At 43.0% G+C, this 26,085-nt stretch overlaps 1 protein-coding gene across 1 annotated transcript in view; it reads left to right on the top strand.

Annotated features, from left to right (window-relative positions):
- The window catches only part of LOC310831559 (thrombospondin type-1 domain-containing protein 4-like), a 115,112-nt gene that overhangs the window by 6,793 nt on the left and 82,234 nt on the right, over positions 1–26,085 (top strand). The window contains exons 2-3 of the mRNA XM_083712238.1: positions 9,363–9,457; positions 21,193–21,262. Of these exons, the coding sequence (XP_083568364.1) occupies positions 9,429–9,457; positions 21,193–21,262 (99 nt within the window). The 5' untranslated portion in view covers positions 9,363–9,428. The remainder of the gene's footprint in view (positions 1–9,362; positions 9,458–21,192; positions 21,263–26,085) is intronic.

Raw genomic sequence — 26,085 nt, 5'->3', positions numbered from 1 at the left:
TCACCCTAAGGCCCCAGGGTGGATTACAACATAAAAACACAATATTAAATACATCTTAAAGCAGCTTACAGTCACCCCCCAAAATGCACCCCTCAACTGTCAAGAGCCAGGGCAAAGAATTGCTATATAGTGAAGGTGCCAGGTGCAGAAAAGTAGACAGTAAAACCTCAGCAAAACCTGGGATTCCCTCACCCTTTATTTTAAAAACAAAAAAACTGAGTGGCAGGAATATAACGTGGCAACAATATTATAGAGCAACACAAATGGATATGTGATAAACGGATGCACATGTAATAATAACCTGTGCCCTGGTCCCTGACATGCTTGCTTTCCACAGCCAGGGGATTCTTGATGTTTGAGAGCATTTAATCCTATGATTCCTGCACCTGCATGTTGAAGTGGTACAGTTCCAGCAGACCCGTACCTTTGGCATGTAGGTCATCTCTATGGTCAAAGACAGCACTGCTTCCCTACCAGTGTGTGGAAACCACAGGAGGAGAGATTGCTTTGTGCTCAGTTCCTGCTTGCAGGTTCCCTGCAGGCATCTGGTTGGCCCTTGTGAGAACAGGATGCTGGACTAGATGGGCCACTGGCCGGATCCAGCAAACTCCTCTTGTGTTCTTAAACCAGAGGAAGACCACCTTGGAAGTTAGATGCTTCACTTTTGTCACTTGATAGCAACGTTCAACCCATGCCAAACAAGGCCGTGCTTGAAGGGCTGCAACCCAGGAGTCAGTCTTCCCCTTTCTCAGAGTGAAGGTGCCACTAAAAATGTTTATGGTATTCTGCTTAGAGAGCTGGGTTTTCCCGTTTCAGGAAAGGGAGTGGAAGCTTTAATATAGCCTGATAGATGCAAAACATTTGCTTTAGAAACAGAAAAAGGTAGCTCCTCGTCCCATCTCAGACAGTGGTTGTCATTAACAGGGTGAGGTTGTAGAATAATGTTTCCTGCCACACTTTTTTCCACAGTACTTTACGGAAGTACCTTTGACCACGGCAACATAATTTTTCACTGGCTTTTGGGTTGGCCCTACATCATCCTGACATGCACTGCACTTTAATCTCTGTGTACACATGCTTGCAATTAGCCGCGTGGAAGTATTTATTGTTTCCTAAGGTCTTGCTAATAAGATGGATCATAAACTTTTAAGAGAAGCTAGCAAGCTATGCTTTGGTTCCATCTAGAATATTAATACTGCAGCTGAACCACAAATCCTCTGAGAATAGCAATTTGCTTTGGGATACCATCATGTTGCTGTTGGCACTCTCTGGTTCCTGAAAAGTTCACGGTGGTGAAGGGTGGGATCGCTCAGCTTCAGACGTTCCAAGCAAGCAGAACAGGAGGAAGGGCTGCGTTTCTTTTTCTCTACATGTCTCTATGCAATCTTTGGAAGTAGTTACAGATTAGTGCATTTGGGCATATTTCAAGTTTGCAAGCTTTGATTGGTTTTAATTGGTAGATAATTGGACTCAAGCTTTGGCTGGTTGATTGGTAGCAAACTTTGAGAATTAGCAGTGCAACTCTAAACCCCAGATTTGCTGGCTGGAAGGGGGAGGGAGGAGTGGAGGAGCTTTTCCGGTGGTGGAGAAGAGCTTTGATGGTGGAGGGGTCTGTCCACTCCAGAGTCTCCTCCCCTGCTTGCATTTGAGCATGGAGCTAGCACGGCAGTGGGCCCTTAAATGAGGCATTCTTGGGGCGAGCGCCCCAAAGGATTTTCAGCCTTGAAACCAAGATGGATTTGATTGTTGGGGAGGCCCCAGAATCCGACCCTCCCTCTTGCCAGACTGCTCCCCCATGAGAACTGGAACCGGAGGTGGGCAGGTAGCAGTTTTAAGGCTATTGCTGGCTATGTAGCCTCCCTGGACCTTCCTTGCTGCACCTGCACCTAAAGAGCCAGAAGGCTGAGCCAGCCAGCCCCACCTTGGGGGCACCTGTAAGAGCTTGGCCACAGCTGCCCTTGCTTGCAGGGAGGAGTCCATGGCTGGGACAGTTGGGTTGTGGTGAGAGCACAAATGAGCTCATTGTCACTGGTAGTTTGCATAATGCATTTTCCACAGTAAATTTGTGCTCAAAGCAGTTCACAGAAAAATCAAAGTCTCAGTGCTGAATTACAGTGACAATACATAAGAACTAAAAGTATGCAAAGGACAGAGCTCAAAGGATCTTTTTTAGCTAGATGGCATGGTTTTATTTCTTCTACGAATATAGAGTGCTACCAGTATATGCCAATATCTGGCTCATCTAAGATTCTATAGAACTTTTATTCTCAATAATGATGGAACTCACTGGTGAAGAATACTTTTATCTGTTTTCATCTTTATTAATTTTAAAGGGAAACTTTGTAGGACTTAATAAAAAAATCAATACTTAAGAAGACATATAATATCAGTGCACCACAACACTAAAAAACCAACAATTACCCATTTAGCTATGCCTACAGCTGGCTAATAGATCAGATAAAAATACCCCTTAAAGTGACTCAATTGTGAAGGCTCCTTGGGCGAGCCAGGCAGGTGGAAAAAGCCACCATGAATGCATCATGTATGATTCATGGTGCACCTGTGTTGATGCTATCTAGTCTTTTTATTGATTTATTGTAGTGTATTCCCGTATTTAGATTTACTGTAGTTTCATTCTATTTCCATCTTGCAGCCATTGTTAAGCCTTATTCCCCATGATTTTTTCTGATCCTCTTTGAAAACCATTCAAGTGGATGGCCACCACTCCATGTTGTGGAAGGTGAGCTCTATAATTTATGTGTTGTGCAAAAAAAGTTCTGTCGTGAATTTCCCAACGTTTGCTTCATGGGATGTCCCTGAGCTCTACTGTTACAAGAGAGAGAGAAAACCTTTCCCCGACCGCAGTGGAGTCCAAACTTTTTCCAAAGAGGGCCAGATTTGATGAAGTGAAGGGCCATGAGGGCTGACTGAAGGGCCAACCAAAGTTGTTGGCCTTTTTTTTAGGACTGAAGTTGTTGAGCTTTTTTATGATTTTACCCCAAAGTTGTTGAGCTTCTTTTAGGCTTTTGTTACCCCAGAAAATAAACTGCCACAGGGGCCGGATTAGTCCCCCGAAACGGAGTTTGGACATGTCTGCCCTATTGGCTTTCTCCACCCCGTAGAACCTATCCTACCTTTCAGGACTGTTGTGAAGATAAAATGGGACTGCCCCAAAGTACAGATGTGTGTAGCCTGGGAGTTGCGAGATGACCCTTGGTCACCCCTAGGGTAGTTTGAAATTTTCAGATTTTGTTTCAAATGTGCAGGACACTCTTGAAATGTAGTTTCAACGTGGCCTTTTCATAGGCAAGTCTGGGTGCGCAAACTATCTTTTTACAGGAAGTTGGCTATTTGCTTTTCTTCACAATATTTTGAGGATGGATGTCAGCATACTCCCAAACAGTGCTCTTACCGAACAGATGTGCAAAGATTTATTTCCCCAAGGATTTAATAATTGTCCCAGCAATCTTGTCATGCATATACCAACATTTAGCCAATGTCTGAAATTGTAGTTGGAAAATGACAACTTATTGGCTTTATAGTGTTTCTGTATCACCTTGCCGGCAAAAGTCCATACAGTTAAAGCTATGGTTTTCCCAGTAGTGATGTATGGAAGTGAGAGCTGGACCATCAAGAAGGCTGATCACCGAAGAATTGATGCTTTTGAATTCTGGTGCTGGAGGAGACTCTTGAGAGTCCCATGGACTGCAAGAAGATCAAACCTCTCCATTCTTCAGGAAATGAGCCCTGAGTGCTCACTGGAAGGACTGATCCTGAAGCTGAGGCTCTAAGACTTTGGCCACCTCATGGGAAGAGAAGACTCCCTGGAAAATACCCTGATATTGGGAAAGATGGAGGGCCCAAGGAGAAGGGGGTGACAGAGGACGAGATGGTGGGACAGTGTTCTCGAAGCTACCAGCATGAGTTTGACCAAACTGCGGGAGGCAGTGGAAGACAGGAGTGCCTGGCGTTCTCTGGTCCAGGGGGTCATGAAGAGTCGGACACGACTAAACGCCTAAACAAGAACAGTGTTTCTGCTGCCATGCTGGTACCTGTCCATGATTCAAGCTGAATCTAAAAGTCACCTTGCAGACCCTTGTAGCTGCTTCTGAAATGGAGCAAGTCTTGGACAGTGCTAACCTGTATCAATCTGGTTGTTATGTGGGACCCAAAGTAGCTTTGTTGCCCTGGTGGATGATCACTTACAATAAGCCCCTGCTTATTATTCGACATTTCTCAGCAGCTTTTGATACAGTCAACAGCGGTATCATTTTGGGGCATCTGGTTGGTCTGAGGCCTGGTGGTCTAGTTTGCAATGGATAGGAGCTCTATTTGCAAGCATAGGAGCCAACTCCTAGGGGCCGAGATCCCTTCAGCCCCCCCATAAAGTATTCAAGGAGGTCAAGCCCCCAAAGTCAGTGAGTATTTCCATTTAAATGGTGTGCGTGTGCCATGTCATGTGATCAATTATGCAGGGCGGGGCTTACCTCCCCCCCCTCCATATTTTATTCAAGTTGGCATCCCTTATAAGGATGGCTTTGGATTCTAAGCCTACATGGGGAAAGGGGAGGGGGAGGGAGAAAGAGAAACTTGGCAGTTTGGCAGGAGACCAGAGACCACACCGTGTATTTTGTTGACTCTCAGTCTCAGTGCTGCCATCTAGTGACTGGAGGCATGCAAGATGCCAAGACCCAGTGGTACAGTGGTACCTCGGGTTACATACGCTTCAGGTTACACACACCGCTAACCCAGAAATATTACCTCGGGTTAAAAACTTTGCTTCAGGATGAGAACAGAAATCGTGCTCTGGCGGCAGCGCGGCAGCAGTGGGAGGCCCCATTAGCTAAAGTGGTTAAGAACGGACCTCCGGAACGAATTAAGTACTTAACCCGAGGTACCACTGTACTGTAGTTTCTAGGGCCAGGGAGAAACAGCCAAGCTCCCTTGTTATTTTTGCTGTTGCCAGGAGGTGTCAAGTTGTCAACTTAATCTCATTATATTTATAGTACTAAAATGTGCAGTTATATTTGCTATTATGTTGCTGTTTGATTATAATACCATGAACTTGTTCCTGTGGTGATTGATTTGCCATGTAGTCCTGCTTTCCTTGTAGTAAACAGCTTTGGGCAGGATCTGTTTTGTGGAAGAGGAGCATAGAAATACAATTCTGAATGAAATTTAGGAAGGAAGGAACATCTGGAGGTCCCTGGGGAACTCTTCAGCCCTTCCTGCAAGAGCTGAGAAGATCTTCCTCTCTATCTGTGTTCAGTTGGCATTTGAGATGATTCTTTTAAAAGAAAGCTTTGGTTTTCTTGCTGCTGCTTAATTTATTTAATAAATTAATCAATCTAATTTCTTTTTGTATAGACATAAACATATTATAGACATAATAGATATACACATAATATAGAATATTTTGTTATATATGTCTATTTACATACTTTATTAGTTGCTTTGATAGATTCCTCTGGAGCAGAGACGAGGAATACATTTTTTTACACTGCATTACTACATCCACATCCCACTTTTCCTCCACTTTCCAGTTTCCACATCTATATTTCATTTTTTATACTTGCAACAACCCTGTGAGGTAGTCAAAACAAAAAAAATTCCTTCCAGTAGCACCTTAAAGACCAACTAAGTCAGTTCTTGGTATGAGCTTTCGTGTGCATGCACACTTCTTCAGATACACATGCACACGAAAGCTCATACCAAGAACTGACTTAGTTGGTCTTTAAGGTGCTACTGGAAGGAATTTTTTTTGTTTTGACTATGGCAGACCAACACGGCTACCTATCTGTACCTGTGAGGTAGGTTACGCCTAGTGGGGATTTGAACCTAGATCTGCCAGACCCAAGTCCAGTACTCTAACTATTGATTTGTTCCTATATTGCACAATGCACATCGGCATTCACAAAATTTTGAGTGTTTACTGCAATGCACATACACACACTTGTTGAAAGGGATGGTACTTATTTTCTGTTCCCTGAAAAGCTATTTGCTTGGCCTGGTTAGCCGTTGAATTTAAACAAAAGGAACAGGGTAATAAATCAAAGGGAAATAGTCCTTTGAAAGAAAGAAAAAGCAAGCAAGTCCTGAAGTTTCTTTGCTACTTCCACTAAAATTGTTAGTAGCAGCTGGGAAGGCACACACACTAAGCAGAAAGATAAATACCAAGGGGAATTTGGCTTGGCATGGCAGACATTTAAGTCAACAAGACAAAATAGATTACATAGCACAGACCTACCCTGCACCTGAGTAGAAGCACAATTGCTGCAGGTGAACAGCTCTTAGCTGAACACTTTTGATCCATGTTTGCATGTAGAGAGATTAAAAGAGAGGCTGGGGAGGTTGAGGGGCGGCAGTTTTGAAGAGCATCCAGTGATACAGGAAGAGTTTTCATGTGTGACTGTCGCCTCTTGGGAGTTTGAAAAAGTGAAAGTGTCTGCTTTCAATAAACAAAGGGTCAAGTCATATAATCCCCCAGGAGCTGCCTCGAGGAAATCAAAATTACCAATTAGGAAGTTGGTATTTTCCTTCTCTTACCTTTTGCATTACACTTTACAGGACCTTGTTTAAGGCTGTAGCCCCATGGAGCTCAATGAAGCAGATGCCTGAGGAGGCATCCATGGGCAGGATTGTGCTGTTGTGAGTAATTAACGGTGGTGTGTTGTCTCCATTGCTGACCCTCAAAGTTTTCAGTTTTTTGGAATTCAAATCTTACTGGGTTGGATGCAGAAATGCCCTTCTGTAGGTCAGAGTCTTCCATCAATGTTGCACTTCTATGGGTGCAAGGATTCCTTTCCTAAGCAGGAGGGCATATTTTGGATTCAGCCCATTGTATGATGCATGTTGGTTTGCTGCTATCATGGTGGCAAATCCATCCAACCAAAGAACGTAAATGGACAGATGGCCTCCTTCCTTATCTGCTTTTCTTCCACACACAGATCAGTTTCAGAGATATTGCTCTGTATTCCCTTGCCATTTGGAGTTTAAGAGGCAGGACCTTCTTGGTTGTGGCACCTGGGCTATGGAATACCTTACCTGGGGCTGCACATCTGGCCTCTTCATTACTTAGCATTTCTTCTTCTTCTTGAAATGAAAGTATAAATAGTAATTCTTCCTCTCCCTCCTCCTCCTCTGGTAATACTACTACTAAACAGTTTCCATCACACGGAGGCTCTCTATGTGCTGTGTGAAGAAGTCCTTTATTTTTTTCTGTCCCAAATCTTCCAACATTCAGCTTCATGGGATGTCCACTAGTTCAAGAGTTATGAATTTTGTCTACTTTCTCCAGGACGTGAATAATTTTATAATCTTCTATCCTGTTGCCTCTTACTAGCCTTTTCTCTAAATGAAACAACCACGTTGTTTACACACTAAGGAGCCATCCTGGTTTGGTGCAGTGTTGCCTTCAGAGCTCAGGTCTGTATGACGTATTGGGGCATGCACAAACTTTTGAATTAGTCTTAGATATTGATTTATAATGTTTAGTGTTCAGTGAAAAGAAAACCCATTGACTGGTGATTAGCCTTGAATGTGCAAATCATGTACAAAACCAGATATTTAACGTGTAGTATATTCCAATAGAAACGCACCAGAAAAGTGTAGGGTTTTTTTACCTCTTTGTTTTTACTATCTGTGTTTTGTTTAAGGATGTGGATGTCCCTGTAAAGTTCCATGTGCAATGACTCTCATTCTACATATTCAAGCACACTTAAAAACCTCAGGGTCAAGCAAGATCTTGTGTAATTTATGCATGCTTACTAGGAAGAGAATTCCATTTGAACTCGCTGATGCTGGCTCTGAATTAAACGGAATACGTTTCAACTTATTCAGAGTTCAGATTTACAATTTCCTTGGCATGGATCTTGGACTTCTCTGAACTGGCACAGGCCTGGCTGCCCCCTTGAGTTAAGAGAGGCTTCAAAAGTTGCTTTGCTTTTTTTTTTTTTTTTTGGCAAAATTACAAGCCACGATTGTCTTGGGCAGATAATTAAAACCAATGTTATCTGGCTGATAATGTCAAAGTTTGTACAATAAACTGGCTGTAAGCTTTGTACTGAGCTGTGCACATGGCCGGTTTGTAAGATAAACCCAGGCTTCCTTTGGCCACCTTGCGGTTATCTGATTGGTTGACAGAAATGGATAACATCTTATCTACAAGGAATGATGCTGTAATGTTTCACTTCATGGCCCTACGCTCTGTTCAAACACTGTGCTAGTTGTGAGCAGCAAAAGGCACCAAAACCCGGCACTGTAGAAGAAGCAGAGCCTGTCTAACCCTTATTCAGCAGAGAGAGACAGCAACAACAGTAGAAAAAGGTTTGCCTAGACTTTTCCAGTGACAGAGGAGAATTTTGTTTGGTCTGCATTTTTAAGTAACCTGATCTAATTTGCACCTCCTGGATTAATACAATGCAATTATCCATCAGCTTTTGCACTTCTTTCATTTTAGAAATGTGTACATTGGGATAAAATATATTTTTAATTCATGCCTTGTTTTTTAATTATATTTTTATTGAAGTTTTAATAACACATAATGATAACAAGACAGGCAAGCATAAAGTGTAAAATATTAACTAAACATTTAAGTACATATTTAAATATATGGCTGGGATAACCCAGTCAGATGGGTGGGGTATAAGTAGTAATTAATAATGATGATGGTGATGATGGTGATGATTGTATGGATTTCTTTTTTATGCAGTTTAATGTGGGAACAGGACAGAACAGATTTATGAATGAATGCAAAATTGATGTTGGCTGGGGAAACACTGATCTGTCCCTCTTTGAACCCTTTCAACATAGGGTGGAACATTAGGAAAAGTGTCTTATTGATTGATTTAATTTATTTCCAGTTCTTCCACCCCAAGGAATCTGTGGCAACAAACAGATGCACTATTTGAAACCAAAACCAACATTTTAGAACAGATATTAAAACACTCTAAAAACCATTGCAATTAAAAGCACCAAAAATCGCTTACATTTTTTTTTTAATACAAGAAAGCATTCTAAAAGCAATTAAACACAGTTATAAAAACATTCTTCCATCCAATAATCTTAGGGTTGCCTGGAATGGTCTTTAACCACTAAATGCCTGAGTAAACAGGACTTTTCCCCAATGCCTCCTGACAGTTAATAATGAGGGAGACGTTTCACCATCAGTGAATCACCACTGAAAAGGCCCTGTCACAGGTCTGTACCAACCGGGCAGCTCCTGGTCGTGGCACCACCACCAAGACCACGCTTTGCTGATGGGAGGAGGAGCCCCCAAATTGGACCGCTTACCTAGAGGGGTAGTGGGCTTTCTGTCATGAAATGCTGAAAAGTGATCTATCTTGTTTTTGTTGTTTCCCTAGGACTTTGCTGTAACCCACCCTGAATTTTTTATCACACTGGACACATCACGTTAAGAGTCACTAACCATGGCAGGCAATTTTAAAGGCTCTTTAAGGTAAGCATTGGTACCCCTCCCCTCTTCATGTGCCTTACATTGAACATTGTACCTCGGGGAATCTCACACGGAGGTTGCCCAGTGGGGAACAGAGCCAGTTTGGAAGACAGTTTGGCACAATTGGTTTGCTGTGTTTCCTGCATTGCAGGGTTTGGACTTGATGGAGGGCATTCCTTGGGGCTGGCCAGGCTGGCCTGCTGATGGCCCAGGTCCAGACTGGGTGGGTGCAAAAGTGGCACCTCTGTACTCTGGCTTGGAGGGCCAGGAGTCGGCCTGCCTGTCTGCGCACGCTCTGGGCGCTGGGCGAGGGGTGCAGGCTCCTCTGGGAGGAGGAATCCAGCCACTGGGATGGGCCATTGCAGCAGCCCTCTGGGACCTTCTCTCTGGTCAGCCGGTGGCACCATTAGAAGTGTGAGAGGAACTGGGGAAGAAAGACAGAGAACAGGCAGAAGTTGCAGGAAGAGGGAAAAGGGAGGGAGGGAGGCAGGCAGATGGACTGGCAGGGGAGGGGGAGGAGGAGGAGGAGGAGGAGGAGGAGGAGGCAGAGCAGAGCAGAGCAGAGCAAACCTGCCCCCAATGGCTGTGGAGGAAGTTGCTGGTGGAGTGCAAAGGAAGCGCTTTTTGAGTTTCTGGTGCATGGTTTGTCCCGGCTTTGGGGGCTCCCAGACAGCTCCTGGCCAAGGGCGCATGGGAGCCTAGCTTCCAGGATTCAGGTACTGGCTCATCATCCATTACAAGCCCCATCCCCGGGTAAAACATGTCTGTGGGGAGGACGGGGTGAAGAGCATGACTGGTGGCGGCTGGAGCTCCGATGGCAGCAGGGCCTGAGGCAGGGTGCCAATGGTGGCAGGGACAGTGGTGGCCCCTTCTGGAGCCCAGGCACCTGCCCAGCCAGGCCAGAGCCTCTGCTTCCAATATTCCCCAGGGAGGCAGGCCTGAGGCGAGTCAAGGGCTGCTTTCCATCTTAGCCCAGCCTTATGCCAGGGGTGGGTGGCAAAAGGGGCGGAGCAACAGATAGGACCCTTACTTTTGAACCGTCAGCAAAAGTTGGTGGTTTACATGCATCCAGCCATCCCCCCCCCCCCCCGCATCCTCCATCCAGGCAAGCAAGCGGTTGGGGACACAGAGAATGGCCAGTGAGGGGGTGTGCCTACAAGGAAGGGGGTGGCCTGAGCAGGGGGCCTAGCTTGGGTAGAGCTCAGAAAGCCAAGCAGAGAGACCTGCAGGGCCCCCTTTGCCACTATAGGGTGGGATGTTAGCATGGAGTGTGGAGGACTAAGCTCTGCAGGTTTTTTATTTTATTTTATTTATTTAAAAACACACATTTATATACCACTATTTCACAAAAGCTCTAAAGCACCAACCCACCAGTGATGCTTCTGCAGGGGATCTCAGTGACTGAGCTGGAGAGAAGGTTCAGAGGTCCCTGAGGGGCTTTGCCAATGGATCCAAGGATGGTGATCCTGGCAGTTTCTCTCCAGAATGCGGATTCCTTGTCAGATTAGTAATACAGTGGGACCTCGGGTTACACACGCTTCAGGTTACAGACTCCGCTAACCCAGAAATAGTACCTCGAGTTAAGAACTTTGCTTCAGGATGAGAACAGAAATTGCGTGGCAGCAGCAGCAGCAGCAGGAGGCCCCATTAGCTCAAGTGGTACCTCAGGTTAAGAACAGTTTCAGGTTAAGAAGAGACCTCCGGAATGAATTACCGTATGTTTCGCCCTATAGGGTGCACTGGCCCATAGGACGCACCTCGGGGTTTTTTTTTGGGGGGGGGAATGAATAAAAAAAAATTATCCCCCCCCCAGCCACAGGGCTGGGGCAGGGGAAGCCCGAGCTTCCCCTGCCCCCAGCCCCCAGAACAGGCTGCTCTCCACAAGCTTTGTGAGCCCGGCGGCAACTCCCACCAGGCACGCAAGGCTTGCGGATTGCTTCCTGAAGCCTGGAGAGCGAGAGGGCGAGAGCCTGCATTCGCCCCATAGGACGCACACACATTTTCCCTTCATTTTTGGAGGGGAAAAAGTGCGTCCTATAGGGCGAAAAATACGGTAAGTTCTTAACCTGAGGTACCACTAATGTGCAATGGCCAATTGGTAACCCTGTTCAGAAGATGCCCTTGGAGTGCAATCCCATGTTGACTCAGAAGTCAGTGCTCACACCCTGGCAAGTATTTTTTAGGACTGCATCTTCAGTGTATATGTTTTTGTACTTTCCAGTTTTGTTAACTGAATGCAGCCGGCCCATTTGACTAAAAGTGAAACTGCTGTCTCCTTTGGAATGTCTTTTCCTGCTTTCTGCCCTGTATCAACAACATTTACAAGCGACACACCCAGAGCATTTTTGGTGTGATTTGTGGAAGCATCTTTCTCCTTGGCTGTGAGACACATCTATGATCCCATTCCAAAGGGCTGCAAGGATGGAATCCCCCCCCCCCCCCCAGTTTTATTTAGCTCTGTTTTATGGCATTCTTGCATTTCAAGACTGCCAGTGTGTAGCAAACCTTCTGGATTAGGAAGACTTCGTTGTTGTTTTTAAGAAAGAAGCCTCCTTCCTTTTTAAAATAGAGCATGGCAAAGCATTTAAGAGGCAGTTAATACAGCCAAAGCAAACCGTCATTTGATGGAACATAAAATATACCAATATATTTTTAAAAATCACAACACACTGAATCAAAATGAAGATCCCTGCCAAATTTCCTATGCGCATGAAGCCGAAAGTTGATAACAGCTTTGCAACTTGAGTCTACCAGACTGCACACCCAGGGCTTGCTAGAAAGTAGCTCCATTGTCCAGTTGGGTTTCCATTCCCATCCACCAACAGGCCCTGATTATAATGTTCTCTTTGGAGAAATGATTGGGATAAGCTTGGCACAGAATAATCACCCCAATCCTGAGGACTTTTAGCTCTGGAGAAAGAACTTTTAATCCGTTAAGTAATTTGCTTTGAAGATTAATGGCTCTGCTCACTCCCAAATGGTTGCCCCCCTCATGTGGGATTTTTTGCAGAATGTATTCATGGAAATGCACATCTCCACATGCAGATTAGGAACTGCTGAGCCTTTTTCTCTCTTTGAACTGCAAGCTGTGGAACGATATTCCTCCTACCAGTGTTGAGCTTTCTATAAATGAATGGTGTGTGTGTGTGTGTGTGTGAGAGAGAGAGAGAGAGAGAGAGAGAGAACACAAGAGGGCACAGAGAAGTTAAAAGCAACTGCTCATTGGTGCGGGGTGTGTGTGGAGTTGCTTAATCCCCGAATTTGCAGAACACCACCTTCAATTCATAGAATCATAGCATTGGAAGGGACCATGGGGGGTCATCTAGTTCAGCCCCCGCAATGCAGGAATCTTTTGCCCAATGTGGGGCTCAAACCCACAACCCTGAGATTAAGAGTTTCCTGCTCTCCCAACTGGGCTATCCTTCTATGCACTGGAACACTTCACAGAGGACAAAAGGGACACATGTAGTTGGTTCAACATCTACGGCCATTCTGGGACCAGGACAGCCTGACCACAATAGTAGTTGATGCATTGGTCACTTCAAGACTGGATTGTTGCGATGAGCTCCATGGGTGGCTTTGATCCAGAAGCTGCAGTTAGTGCAGAATGCTGCAGCACGATTGCTGACAGGAGTGAAGCCTTGCCAGGATATAATACTGCTGCTCAGAACTCTGCACTGATTTGCTGCCTGACCGGGTTCAAGATGTTACTATTAGTATGTAAAGCCCTTAACAGCTTAGGACCAGTTTACCAGTGAGATTGTCTGACGCCATGTATGCCCAATTGACCGCTTCAATCTGCAGAACTGACCCTGTGCCATGTGCCAAAGAGGACCCATTCTGCATTTGTTTTTTTTTTTTATAATATTTTTATTGAGTTTAAGAAATACAGAAAAAAGAATAAAGGATAGATATAAGAAAGTATAAAAAAAGAATAACAAATTTCCATGTTCTTTTTTCATCAAATCTAAAGGACTTCCCCACAACCTCCAAACCCTGCATTCTCTGTACTATAGAACATCAGCAATTTGTTAACTTATTTCAAAGCTTATTGTATCTTGCATTTTATCGTGTTCCCTGGTTTCAAATATACTATAACTCAATTTTTGTACGTTTTATGTTTAAACACAATAAAGTTGTTTCATTATTTTACCTCTAAATTCTTGTGTCTTAATTTCCATTTCATTAACTTACATTTGCTGAAGCTAAAATTTCCTAAAAGGTGCATTTTTTTTTTTTAACATTCATACAGCTTATAGTATTTTTTCAAATAGTCCTTAAACTTTATCCAGTCCTCCTCGATTGTTTCTTCTCCCAAGTCTCGGATTCTGCCAGTCATTTCGGCCAATTCCATGTAGTCCATCAACTGCGATTGCCATTCCTCCAGTGTGGGTAGATCTTGTGTCTTCCAATGCCTTGCAATCAAGATCCTGGCTGCCGTGGTAGCATACATAAAAAAGATTCTATCTTTCTTAAGTACTCTCTGGTCTACAATGCCCAAGAGAAAGGCCTCCGGTTTCTTAGGTAAGGTAAATCTAAGTACCTTTTTTAGTTCATTATGGATCATCTCCCAAAAGGCCTTCACTTTCGGGCAAGTCCACCAGAGGTGAAAAAATGTCCCTTCCGCCTCTCTACATTTCCAACATTTATTGTCAGACAGGTGGTATATCTTAGCTAATTTGACTGGGGTCATGTACCACCGGTATACCATTTTCATAATGTTTTCCTTCAAGGCACTACATGCCGTAAATTTCATCCCGTGTTCCATAACCTTTCCCAGTCTGCAAACATAATGTTATGCCCCACATCCTGCGCCCATTTTATCATGGCGGATTTGACTGTCTCATCCTGTGTATTCCACTTAAGCAGCAAGTTATACATTCTCGAAAGTAGTTTATTTTTTGGCTCTAACAATTCTGTCTCTAGTTTCGATTTTTCCACCTGGAATCCAACCTTTTTATCTATTTTAAAAACCTCCTGGATTTGGGCATAGTGCAGCCAATCTCGCACCTTGGTTTTCAGTTTTTCCAAGCTCAGCAACCTCCAATTGTCTCCAATTTTCTCAATTATTTCCCAATATTTAGGCCAGTGGGCCTCCATGTTAAGTCTCTTACGTGCCTTGGCCTCCACCGGTGAGAGCCACCTCGGAGTCTTACTCTCCAATAAGTCTTTATATTTTGTCCAGACCATCAAAATTGCTCTTCTGACAATATGGTTTTTGAACAATTTGTGCACTTTAACCTTGTCATACCACAAATATGCATGCCACCCAAACGCATTATCAAACCCTTCCAGATCTAGGACATCAGTGTTCTCCAGCAAAATCCAATCTTTCAACCAGCAGAAGGCTGCAGCTTCATAATATAACCTCAAGTCTGGCAGGGCAAATCCCCCTCTTTCTTTCGCATCAGTTAATATCTTAAACTTTATTCGGGGCTTTTTGCCCTGCCAAACAAACTTAGAGATATCCTTCTGCCACTTTCCAAAACATTCCACCTTGTCCACGATCTGTAGGGCCTGAAACAAGAATAACATTTTCGGCAATACATTCATCTTTACAGCAGCTATTCGGCCTAACAAGGAAAGTTTTAATCTTGACCATATTTCCAAATCTCTTTTAATTTCTGACCAACATTTCTCATAGTTTTCTTTAAACAAATTCAAATTTTTGGAGGTCAAGTGCACCCCTAGGTATTTTACTTTTTTAACCACATTTAGTTCTGTTTCTTTAGAGAACTCATCTGTTTCTATAACTGTCAAATTTTTTGCTAAAACTTTAGTTTTTTGCTTATTTAACTTAAATCCCGCCACCCGACCAAAGTCAGAAATTAATTCTAACACTCTTTTAGTGCTAGAGACTGGTTCCTGTAATGTTAATACCAGGTCATCTGCAAATGCTTTCAATTTATATTGTTTCACTCCGACCTCAATTCCCTGAACCAACCGGTCCTTTCTAATCATGTTTAGCAACACCTCCAGAACTGAAATAAACAATAGAGGGGATAGGGGGCACCCCTGGCGTGTCCCTTTTTCAATTTTAAACTCCTCTGTCACCACATTGTTTACTATCAATTTAGCTTTTTGTTCTGTATAGATTGCTTCTATACCATTTTCAAACCCCCGCCCCACTCCCATCCCTTCCAAATTTTTCTTCATAAACATCCAAGAAATATTATCAAAGGCCTTCTCTGCATCAATAAAAATTAAGACCGCTCTAGTGTTAAGATTTGTTTGTAGAAGCTCCAAAATATCAATAATGTTTCTTGTATTGTCAAACAAATGCCTACCAGGGAGAAAGCCAGCCTGGTCCTTATGGATCACTTCATTTAATACTTTTTTAAATCTATTTGCCAGAATATCCGCAAAAATTTTGTAATCCACATTTAGGAGTGAGATGGGGCGGTAGTTCTTAAGCTGAGTCTTTTCAGTTTCTAGTTTAGGTATCAATGTGATGAAAGCTTCTTTCCACGTTTCCGGTGCTTTCCTCCCCTCCATGATCTGGTTACAAACCTCCATCAAGGGTTGTATCAAATAATCCTTTAAAACCTTGTAGTATTTGGAGGTTAGTCCATCAGGGCCTGGAGATTTGCCCAATTGGAGATTCTGAATGGCACTTTCAATTTCTTGCTGTGTGATGTTACAATTCAGGATTGATCTCATTTCCTGGGATATTTTTTGTAGTCCATTAGTTTTAAGAAATTGATCCACCTCGGAAGCTTTTTGCGGCCCTTGTGAATAAAGTTCTTTGAAATATCTCTGGAAACACTTTCTTATTTCCTCAGGTTTCTGAACCATTCTCCCTTCAATCTCTAGATTTGTAACTGTATTAAGTTTTTGTCTCTTTTTCAACTGCCATGCTAGCAGTTTCCCACACTTATTCGCCGATTCAAAGGATCTTTGTTTCATTTGTTTAATTTTCCATTCCACCTCTTGATTTATCAAATTCGAGTATTGCGCCTGGAAAAATTTCACTTCTCTTAGCACATCCTTCGACTTAGGCCTAGATCTTAATTTTTTCTCTCCTTCTCTTATTTTCTCCAATATCTTCTCCTTCTTTTCATTCCAGAGTCTTTTCTTAATCGTGTTTTGTTGTATTAGAAACCCTCTCATGACTGCTTTGCTTGCGTCCCAGATTATTCTTTTTTCCACAGTGGTATTCAAATTTATCTCAAAATAGTCCTTTAAAGTTTTTTGGGCCTTCTTCACAATCTCCTGATCTCTTAATATGGTGTCATTCATTTTCCATCTAAAGGATCCGGTTGTATTTAGTCTCAATTCCACTTTCAAAGCGTTATGGTCGGAGCAAGTTTTTGGGCAGATTTCCACTTTTCTAGTCTTAGGTACCAGTCCTCTAGTTGTCCATATTTGGTCGATTCGTGTCCATGTCAGATGAGCTTCAGAAAAGAAAGTTCCTTCTTTCCCTAGAGGGTTCTTAACCCTCCATATGTCAATTAAGTCCATATTGTCAGTCATTTCAAAAAAAGTTTTAGGTAGTCTGCCATCCTTCGATATGTTGACACTTTGTGACTTATCCATGTTTACTGACACAACCCCATTCATATCACCCAACATAATGATGTTATTGTAGTCCACGTAATCCAGCATAGTCTCATGCAGCTTCTTAAAAAATTCCGATTTTCCCTCATTTGGAGCGTATATTCCTAATATCAAAAATTTTTCTCCTTGTGTCTGTATTTCAATCGCCAAAATTCGGCCATGTTCATCTTTAAATAAGAATTTCGGTGACAGGCTCTCCTTTGCATATATCACCACTCCTCTTTTCTTAACTTTATCCGAAGAAATAAATTCTTGGCCTAGTCTTTTATTAATTAGCACTTTTCTGTGGAGCCTTGTCACATGTGTTTCTTGTAGGCAAATAACGTCCAATTGTTCCTTTTTCAAAATGTGAAAAACTTTTCTTCTTTTCTCCGGGGAGTTTCCGCCATTTATATTCCAGCTAAGAAGCTGCAGAGACATCCCGGTTCAATTGGCGGGTCCTACAATGGGGTATCCAAGTTTCCCTCCGATCCCGGAGGTGGTAGTGTTGGTCCAGATCCAGGCGGTGTAGGCTTTGGAGATGGTCCCGGTGGTGGTGGAGGCCAAGAAGCTGCAGCTCCTTTTTGCAGGTCCTCCTCGTGGTCGTATAGGAACTTCTGCTGGTCTTCAGGTGATTTAATTTTTATTTTCCTTCCTTTGTAAGTAAATGATAGTCCTTGTGGAAACTCCCACCTATAGGGAATTCCGTTGTGTCTCAACAATTTAGTCAAGTCTATATAGGCAGTCCTAAGTTCCAAGAGATATTTGGGTATGTCTCTGTAAATTTCAGCCTTTTTGCCTTCTATCTCCAAAGATTTCTTAAAATGTAGGCCTAATATCTTATCCCTCTCTTCTCTTGATCTCAGAATAACTAAACAGTCTCTGGACTTGTCTTTCTTTACAGATTTTCCCAGTCTAAAGGCTGTCACAATTTTAAAGTCCTTTTCTTCCTCAATTCCCCAGAATTTAGAGAACAAAAGTGTCAGAAATCCCTCTAGGTTGTCTTTCTCCAATTCCGGGATAGCCCTTATCCTGAGATTATTTTCTTTACTTTTCAGTTCCACCAATGACAGGTAGGCTTGTTGTTCCCCTACCTGTCTTTTCAGAGGCCTTACTTCCCCTTTAATCTCATCAACCTTTATGTTCGCCTGTTCTGCTTTTTGATTGGCTTCAACAGCTAATTTGTAGTTTTCTGCCGTAGCTCCTTGCAGTTTCTCAATTGCCTGGGTATGCTGCGAAACCTGTTCAGTTAATTTGCCAATAGAGGATGTAGCTTGGTCAATTTTTGATGTTTGATTATCCACTTTTTGATTTAAAACTGCCAGTTGTTCCAAAATTTGTTTCAAAACTGTTTCAGATCCTCCAGTTGCCATATCTTCTGCAGCAGGCTGTACAAATTCCACCTCCTGTGCTGTCAGCACAGTTGGGACAGATGATCTGCGGTGATGAGTTAAAGTTGTTTGCATGAGTTGCCCAGATTTTTTCTCTTTTTCTTTATCTTTGGCTTTAGCTGCTCTTGTTCTCCCTGAGCCGCTCATTCCACACCTGCCTCTGTTCAAGGTCAAATGATCTTTTGTCCCATGAGAAAGACGAGTCCAAAGTATAAACAAATTAAACCACAAAGAATTTCAATAAAGTTCAATTCCCAGGCCACTATATTTCCACAGTCCTATAGGGGGAGTATTTCAAAGTTTCAAAAAAGAAAGGAACTATTTTCCGCCATTGAAGTTCCTATATTCCCCATGTTGAATTTTTGTAGTTCCAAAACACAAAAGGAAGGTTTCCAAAGCTTCCAGTCTCTTAAAATCCAGCCACAAGGTGTCAAGAGAGGTCCCAGCAACAATGTTAAACGTTAATGTCTCAGTCTATGCAACAGTTTAAATCTCTGCAACAATGTCGTCAATTTGACAGCAGTTTGACAGTTCTCTTCTATACACTGGCAGCCCGATGACAGGGTTATCCCTTTCAACTCCATTTAGCTCAAAAATAGGGGGACAGTTCCAGAAAGCAAAAGTCCATAAGTTTCACAATTCTTTCCCTTTTATCCTCGAAATGCAAAGTCTATCAATGCACTCTTTCTTCCACTTTTACAATCCCTTTTAAACACTTCAGCTCGCTTCAGAGCCCTTGCTTTGATCTAATTAGCAGAGTCGGGAGGCGGACTTCCTGTTACTCGCCTCCCGTTTTCAGCCGAATTTCTTCAATTTAGATTAAGAATTTAAACCCCTTACTCACGGGTATGTTGCTCCAATTCCGATATTTTCAAGAAGAAAGGTCAGCGCTCATCAGCAGCAGCAGCGCGGCTTTGCTTCCACGAAAAGAGCGATGAACTCACAGCGCCGCTCCCCCTTTCACGTTCCAGAGCCTCTTACGAGGCTCCTTCTCTGCTTCTGGGGGGGCTCAAGGCGCCCGCCGAGTCCCACGGCCGCAGGCTCGCTCTGCCTGCGGTTTTTCTTGATGGGTCTCCGCTTTGCCGCAGCGGACGACCCTTTTTCGCGGAGCCCCTCTTCACAGCGCGAAGAGGACCGCCATTGCTGTTTCGCGCCGCCTCCGGAAGTCCCATTCTGCATTTGGAATAAATCAGTCTCTTAGTACAGCAGTGCCTACACTTTGGAACTCCCTGCCTAGTGATCTTAGCCAGGCACCTTCACTATACTTTTTCCGGTGCCTAAAACCATTTTTGTTTAGACAAGTCTACTCAAATGCTTAGACAGTTGATGTGTGTTTTTATCCATTTTTCGTTTGTTGTTAACTTTAAACTTTTTGAATGGTTTAAATTATGGTTGTTAACTTTTATAGATAATTCTGTTGTTTTATCTTTCTTATAAATTGCTTCGATTTTTTTTTTTTTTACAATCAAGCAATTGTAGGAGTGTTAGTAAATAATGAATGAATGAATAAATAAATAAATAAATAAATGCTATAACATCCCTGCATGTTCATGCCAAGTCTCACTTCCCACCATGGGTGAACCTGTAGCCCAAGTAGGATGTTGGCTCCCCACAAATGATTTCAGGCATGTCTAACTGTGCCCTGCTTCTGGGCCATTGCTCAGGGTTAAAATGCCCAGCAGGAGTGTGTGTGAGCCAAACATGTGACAAGGAAACTGAGGCATTGTGGAGCCCACTGTAGTTTATTCAGTGTGCAAATTTACCTATTTATATCTAACAATACTAAGATTAATCTCTTCCAGGAAAATGTCTCAAATTTCCCCTTCAGCTACTCTCTGGGTTGTATCCAACCTTCTCCATCTGCTAGCACAAGCCGGGAAGCCCTGGCTGTTCATAGTGGCAACATAGGATGGAGTATGCATGTGCCGAAATCTCTGGCTTTTGAGTATCTATACAAAGCTAGGACCCACTGCTGCCTCTGCCTCGCCCACCAGCAGCATGCAGGGGCTGCAGGAACTCCACTCCCCCCCCCCCCCCCAGTTCGCAGCGCAGCTCGGCTGGACTTCTCAGCAGAGAGAGGGCTGCAATGCGGAACAAACAGAATCTGTCAGCAGGAGAAGGCTATTTTATTCTGATAGGCCTTTGGGAACGGACTGACTTTTCTTAAGCAAGTGCTTAAATAGCACTGTGCTGCATTTTAACAGATTTGGGTTTTTTATATTTTATTTCAATTTGAGTTTAATTGCTTTTTTATGTCTTTCGTAATATTTTTTTTAGCTTTTGGGATTTTAAAGATGCCTGTTTTAATTTGTGTAAGCTGCCTTGAATCCCAGTCTGGGAAAAAGGTGGATATAAATAAGTACAATAACAACAATAACAATGGAATGAAGGGCAGCATCTGGAAGAGGGAGGGAAAAGCAAAACCATATACTGGTAGTTTGTGTTGGTTTCTCTCTCTCTCCCCCCCCCCCCGCACTAAATAAATATTTCTTTATTTATACAGTATATTCTCTCTTAGACATTCACACCCCTTTGAGATGGTTCCAGAAGGATCTGAGTTGCGGTGGTGTAATTTACCTGGGAGGAATAGGGGGGGGGGCAGTGGTTAATTTCTAAATAGGAAAATGTCACGGTTCAACCTTTCACAGGTGTTGTTTCCTCTGACCTGGAACCCCCGTCGTGTGGTCTGTGGCTGCTTAGGGGTGCCGTTGTGGGGGGTGGGGGAGCTGAGTGGAAGCAAAAGAAACCATAACTGTTGCTTGTGGTTTTCCTTGACTCCTGGAACTCAGCAGAAACTATTTTGTCCTGCAGGCTTCTGAGCTCCATTGTGGTCCTTGGATTTCAGCTTGTCATTCCACAGCCCTCCATCGAACACAGAAAGGTAAGTGACCCACACAGCACTTCAGGACAATCTATTACACTTTATCTCCTGATAATTGTGAGGCTGTTGCTGCAAAACAGCTGCCCCGTGTCATGTTAGGTTCCTTCATATATTGTTACATACCACCCCAATGTCCAAGTGGGGAGAAATTTCAGGGGTTCCAGGCACACTTACCCTTTTGGGATGAAGGTCAGGGGAGTCTGGGGTGTCTTTAGAATATGTGGTTTTATTTACACATATGCACGATGTGAACATAAGATGGAGGGGTTTACCGCATTAGCACCCAGACAGATATTTCTTCTCCATTAGTTTGGATCCAGCACAGAACAAGCAGCTCTTGGCATCTCCAGTGTCCAGCTGGCTTCTGCTTCCGCTCTCTCGCCTACATTCTGGCTGTTGTTCTTCTACCTAGGAGGCAGGTGGGGGGGGGCGTGGAGGAAAGGTCCACCCGCTAGCCTAAAGGACAGCCTCCCTTAGTTGCAGCTCTTGCAGGCTAGTTTATTCTTTTGGGATGTGGATGAAGACACTTAAGCGACCTGCTAAGGTCCTTGTCTTACAAAGAAACTTGACTCCTTCAGCGATGGAATCCTCTATTTAGATCTAATCCTCCCAAAGGACCCAAAAAATGGGAAGGGACTTGGAGCATCATCCAGACTGACCCCCACAACCCACAACAGTATTTGTAGAGCTTTTTCTTATAGGGCTGCTAATTTAGCAGAGCAAAAAAGCACAAAAGTTCCTAATCATGGATTTCTAGGCACCAAAGGCAGACCCCAAAGTGTGCTTTCTGAGCATGGCAGTGGGTGGCCCAGTAAGCTTTGCATTTCACAGATGGTGAACTGGGGCAGAGGAGGAGCATTTGACCTACCACAAGCCTATGACAAAGGGGAGGTTGCACCCAGCTGTCCCAGAACGCTATATTCACGCTGGCTTTCAAATGAAGTGCTCACTGCTCAACTTGCAAAGCTGTCCCAGCAGAAATTCCATTTCAGTTTGATCTCTGAGCTCAACCCTGCAATAACACCCTGATCTGGTTGTTAATCCCCCTAGATGAATGTATGTTTTTCATCCTTAAGATTTCACCCATTGTGGGTAAGTGAGTGGCATTTTTGTCCCGAAGGCACGGTGAGGTCCACAACGACTTTAATCTCTGCTGAAGGAGGAACCCCCCTCTCCCTACAGCCTAGTAATAACCATATGCTGACTTCTGAGAAATGTAGTACTTCCTTTGGGTAGCAACACCCCCCCCAACACACATTGGGATTGACATTTCCATTGTTCCTAAAGAATGTGGCTGTCATGCGAAGGTACTCAGGTTCTTTGCACAGGTTAAACAGGGTTACTAGCAACTTTTAACAGCTTATATTTTCAAAACGTGTAGGGTCCTGACTTGCTTTCTTTTGTGTTGAGCTGGTTAGTCAGGGCCTCTCAGAGCATGTTGCTCTTGAAATGATTGCCTTGTTTGGACTGAGATGGGCAGGCCTCTCTGGTCAGTACTGGATCTGTTATTTATCCTGCCCTTCCACAATGCCAGCACTGGTGAGAACAGCATAATTAAGACATTTAAGAAAAAAGGGGGGAAAGTGCTCAGACTAAGAGCAACTCCCCCCCCCCCCCGCCCTGCCAGTTCATTCTAAGCTGCAGAGTGGTGTGATAAAACCGTAAATGGTTTCTTTGGGTATGTTGGAGTAGTAAACAAAATAAATTGCAAGTTCGGAGACTCCTTCTGAATTCTCTTAAAATGCCTGGCATTAGGGGACCTTTTTCAGACGCTCATGAGCGCTGCTGCCAGCCATCTTGAAGCAGCCCATTTTGCTGGGAACAAGGGAGATTCTGAGAGTCTGGAGAGCCTCTCTGGGGATTCATGTTATAGAAGCTGGTTCTAAGCGTTCAGGCAGGAGACACAGGCTTGCTAAACTTTGTGGGACCCCAATCAGCTGCTGGGCAAGAAAGCTGTGGCTTCTTCTCCCCAAGGGCAAGGCAGACCCCTTTTTGCATGAAGTGCAAGTTCCTTCTGAGTGACTGCTCCGTGCTGTTGCTTCTGGCGGAGGAATCTGACTGTTTCGGTTTGTCTCTGTTTCTCATTCTGCCAGTTCTTGGCACTTCAGAATCGGTTTGCAAGTTTATTGCATATTTCTTTTAAAACATGTCTTTTTGTGTGTAATTTGGGACGATGCACCGAGTTTTGCAAGCAATTTCCCACAATATAGTGCTTTTCATGCGTTCTTTTCACATATGCATTTTATGCGCACTTCCCCTAATGCATGCATTTTTGCATGCTTCTCCTGGTTGGAGAACTGCATCACAAGTGAAGGGTGGTTTTCAAAATATAGCTGTGTTTCTCTTGATGTATTGTTTCAGAAAGTGTAAATTAGGCAGGTTAGCATTAAAATCCGAATTGAACTGGCTGGATCTATAGAGATAGCCCAAATAGTCGCTTTTTTATATATTCCATTGGGAGCCACCCAGAGGGGCTGTGGAAACCCAGCCAGATGGGCGGGGTACAAATAAATTGTTGTTGTTGTTGTTGTTGTTGTTTACTATGGTGTTGACCATAGTAGGGGTGAGGGGGCAGTGTCTCTGGGCAGCAAAATGTCTTGTGATGTTATCAGTGGATTTCTGAGTCCTGGGTGTGTTTGCTGGAGAGGACAGCAGCTGAGTGTTGATGGGATACTATGGTAGTTTAAAGTGTTCTGTTTCTCAAAAGGTGCCAGCACAAGGCAGGTTTGATGGTCTGCACACGGCATTAAAAATGGAAGGTTTGCATCAACATGCTTGTAGTAACAACAAAACAAAGACAAAGAAGAGTGCATGTATTAATATGATTAGCATATGTAACTTCTCTCCCCAAAATGGCAACATATTTTGTTTTAAAATGTGGGGTGCCCTTCTTTTGTCCTGATGTGTAGAGCCCTGGAATTCTCTCCTGATGAGCCACTGTCTTGTTCTTCTGCTTAATGCTTTAAGTGCATCTTATCTTGCATCATGATATCACATAATTGAAAGTTTCTCCACCCAAATTCTGTGGCACTCATGGGCATAGCCAGGATTTATGTTGGGGGGGGGACACCCACCTGTCATCATCCTCTGTCTGGCTCTGTCTAACAGATTTGGAATGAAATGTCTCAATAACAGTTGTTTGAAATTACTTTCTTTTGACCCTAAGTGGTCAGAACAATCTGTCAAAATCTTTCTACAATTTCTGCTTTTACGTTAAGTATTTTAATTTATTTACTTGATTGGGGGGCAGTTGCCCCCCTGCCCCCCCATGGCTAAGTCCATGGTGGAACTCACAGCAGCTAAAAAAAAAGAGAAACCTAAATAGCTTTTAAAATGATGCACTTTCCCCTAAAATACCTATGATGTATACATTCTTTCTTTAAAATACATATTTCTGCATTCTTTTCAATGCATTTTCTCCTAAAACATGCTGTTTTGTCTGCATTTCCCCAGAAAATCTGCACTTTTCAATGCATTTCATAAAATACATATTTCTGTATGCATCCCCCCCAGCCCTGAAAAAATACAATTTCCATCCCACCCTCCCAACTGAAGCAAATTCGGTCAGCTCACTTAAAAATGGATCTCAAGAGAATTAACAATAAGAGTGTCGAAATGTGAGATACAACCTAGAATTCTATCTGATCATAGTTCAATAATGTTACATTTAAAATGGGAGACCCAGGGTATGTACAGATGGAGAATGAATGATTATTTATTTGAAAAAGAGGATGTGATTGAAAAGGCTAAATCCACCTTGAAAGACTATTTTGATTTAAATATTAATAAAGAAATAAATATGGATGCTAGCAAGGCAGTGTTAAGAGGTTTTTTGATACAACAAAATAGGTTTGATACAACAAAATAGAAAAAAGGTGAGAGAACAAAAAAGAAGAGTTACTTACCCAATTAAGAGAATGTGAAAAGAATTTGATACAGAAACCGAATGATGAAGGAAATAAGCAATTGTATAAGATGTTACAAACACAATATTCAATATTAATAAACCAAGAGGTGGAATGGGGAATTAAGTTAATGAAACAAAAAATTTTCGAGTCTGCAAATAAAACTGGAAAATTCCTGGCATGGCAGTTAAGAAAAAGGAGAAAACAAAATGTGATCAATAAAGTAAAAATAGAAGAACAAGTTGTGGAGGACCCTAATGAAATAAAAAAGAGCTTCCTTAAATTCTATGAAAATTTATATAAAAGAGAAGAAGAAGATGTAATAGAAATAGGAAAATACCTAGAAGAAAACAGAATCAACAGTCTATCAGAGGAGGAAAAAAGCCTATTAAATAAACCCATAAAAGCAGAGGAAATTCAGGAGGCGATAAAGAAGATGAAACTGGAGAAAGCTCCGGGGCCAGATGGCTTATCGGCCAAGTATTACAAAGTCTTAGAAGAACTTTGTGAAGTAATGAATGAGGTTTTAAGAGGTGGAAGAATACCAGCGTCCTGGAAAGAAGCATACATTACGCTAATACCTAAACCAGACTCGGAGAAACTTAATATCAAGAACTACAGACCGATTTCATTATTAAATAATGATTACAGTGGTACCTTGCAAGACGAATGCCTCGTAAGACAAAAACTCGCAAGACAAAAGAGTTTTTCGTTTTTTGAGTTGCTTCGTAAGACGAATTTCCCTATGGGCTTGCTTCGCAAGATGAAAACGTCTAGCGAGTTTGTTTCCTTTTTCTTAAAACCGTTACTACCCAGGGAATCCGTGCTTCGCAAGATGAAAAAACTCGTAAAACGAAAAAACTCGCAGAACGAATTAATTTCGTCTTGCGAGGTACCACTGTATAAGATCTTCGCAGA

Source organism: Podarcis gaigeae, assembly GCF_964106915.1.
Source record: "Podarcis gaigeae genome assembly, chromosome: 14".
NCBI classification, from domain to species: domain Eukaryota; kingdom Metazoa; phylum Chordata; class Lepidosauria; order Squamata; family Lacertidae; genus Podarcis; species Podarcis gaigeae.
Note: the sequence above shows the minus strand (reverse complement) of the source record. Positions and strands in the feature narration are given on the sequence as shown.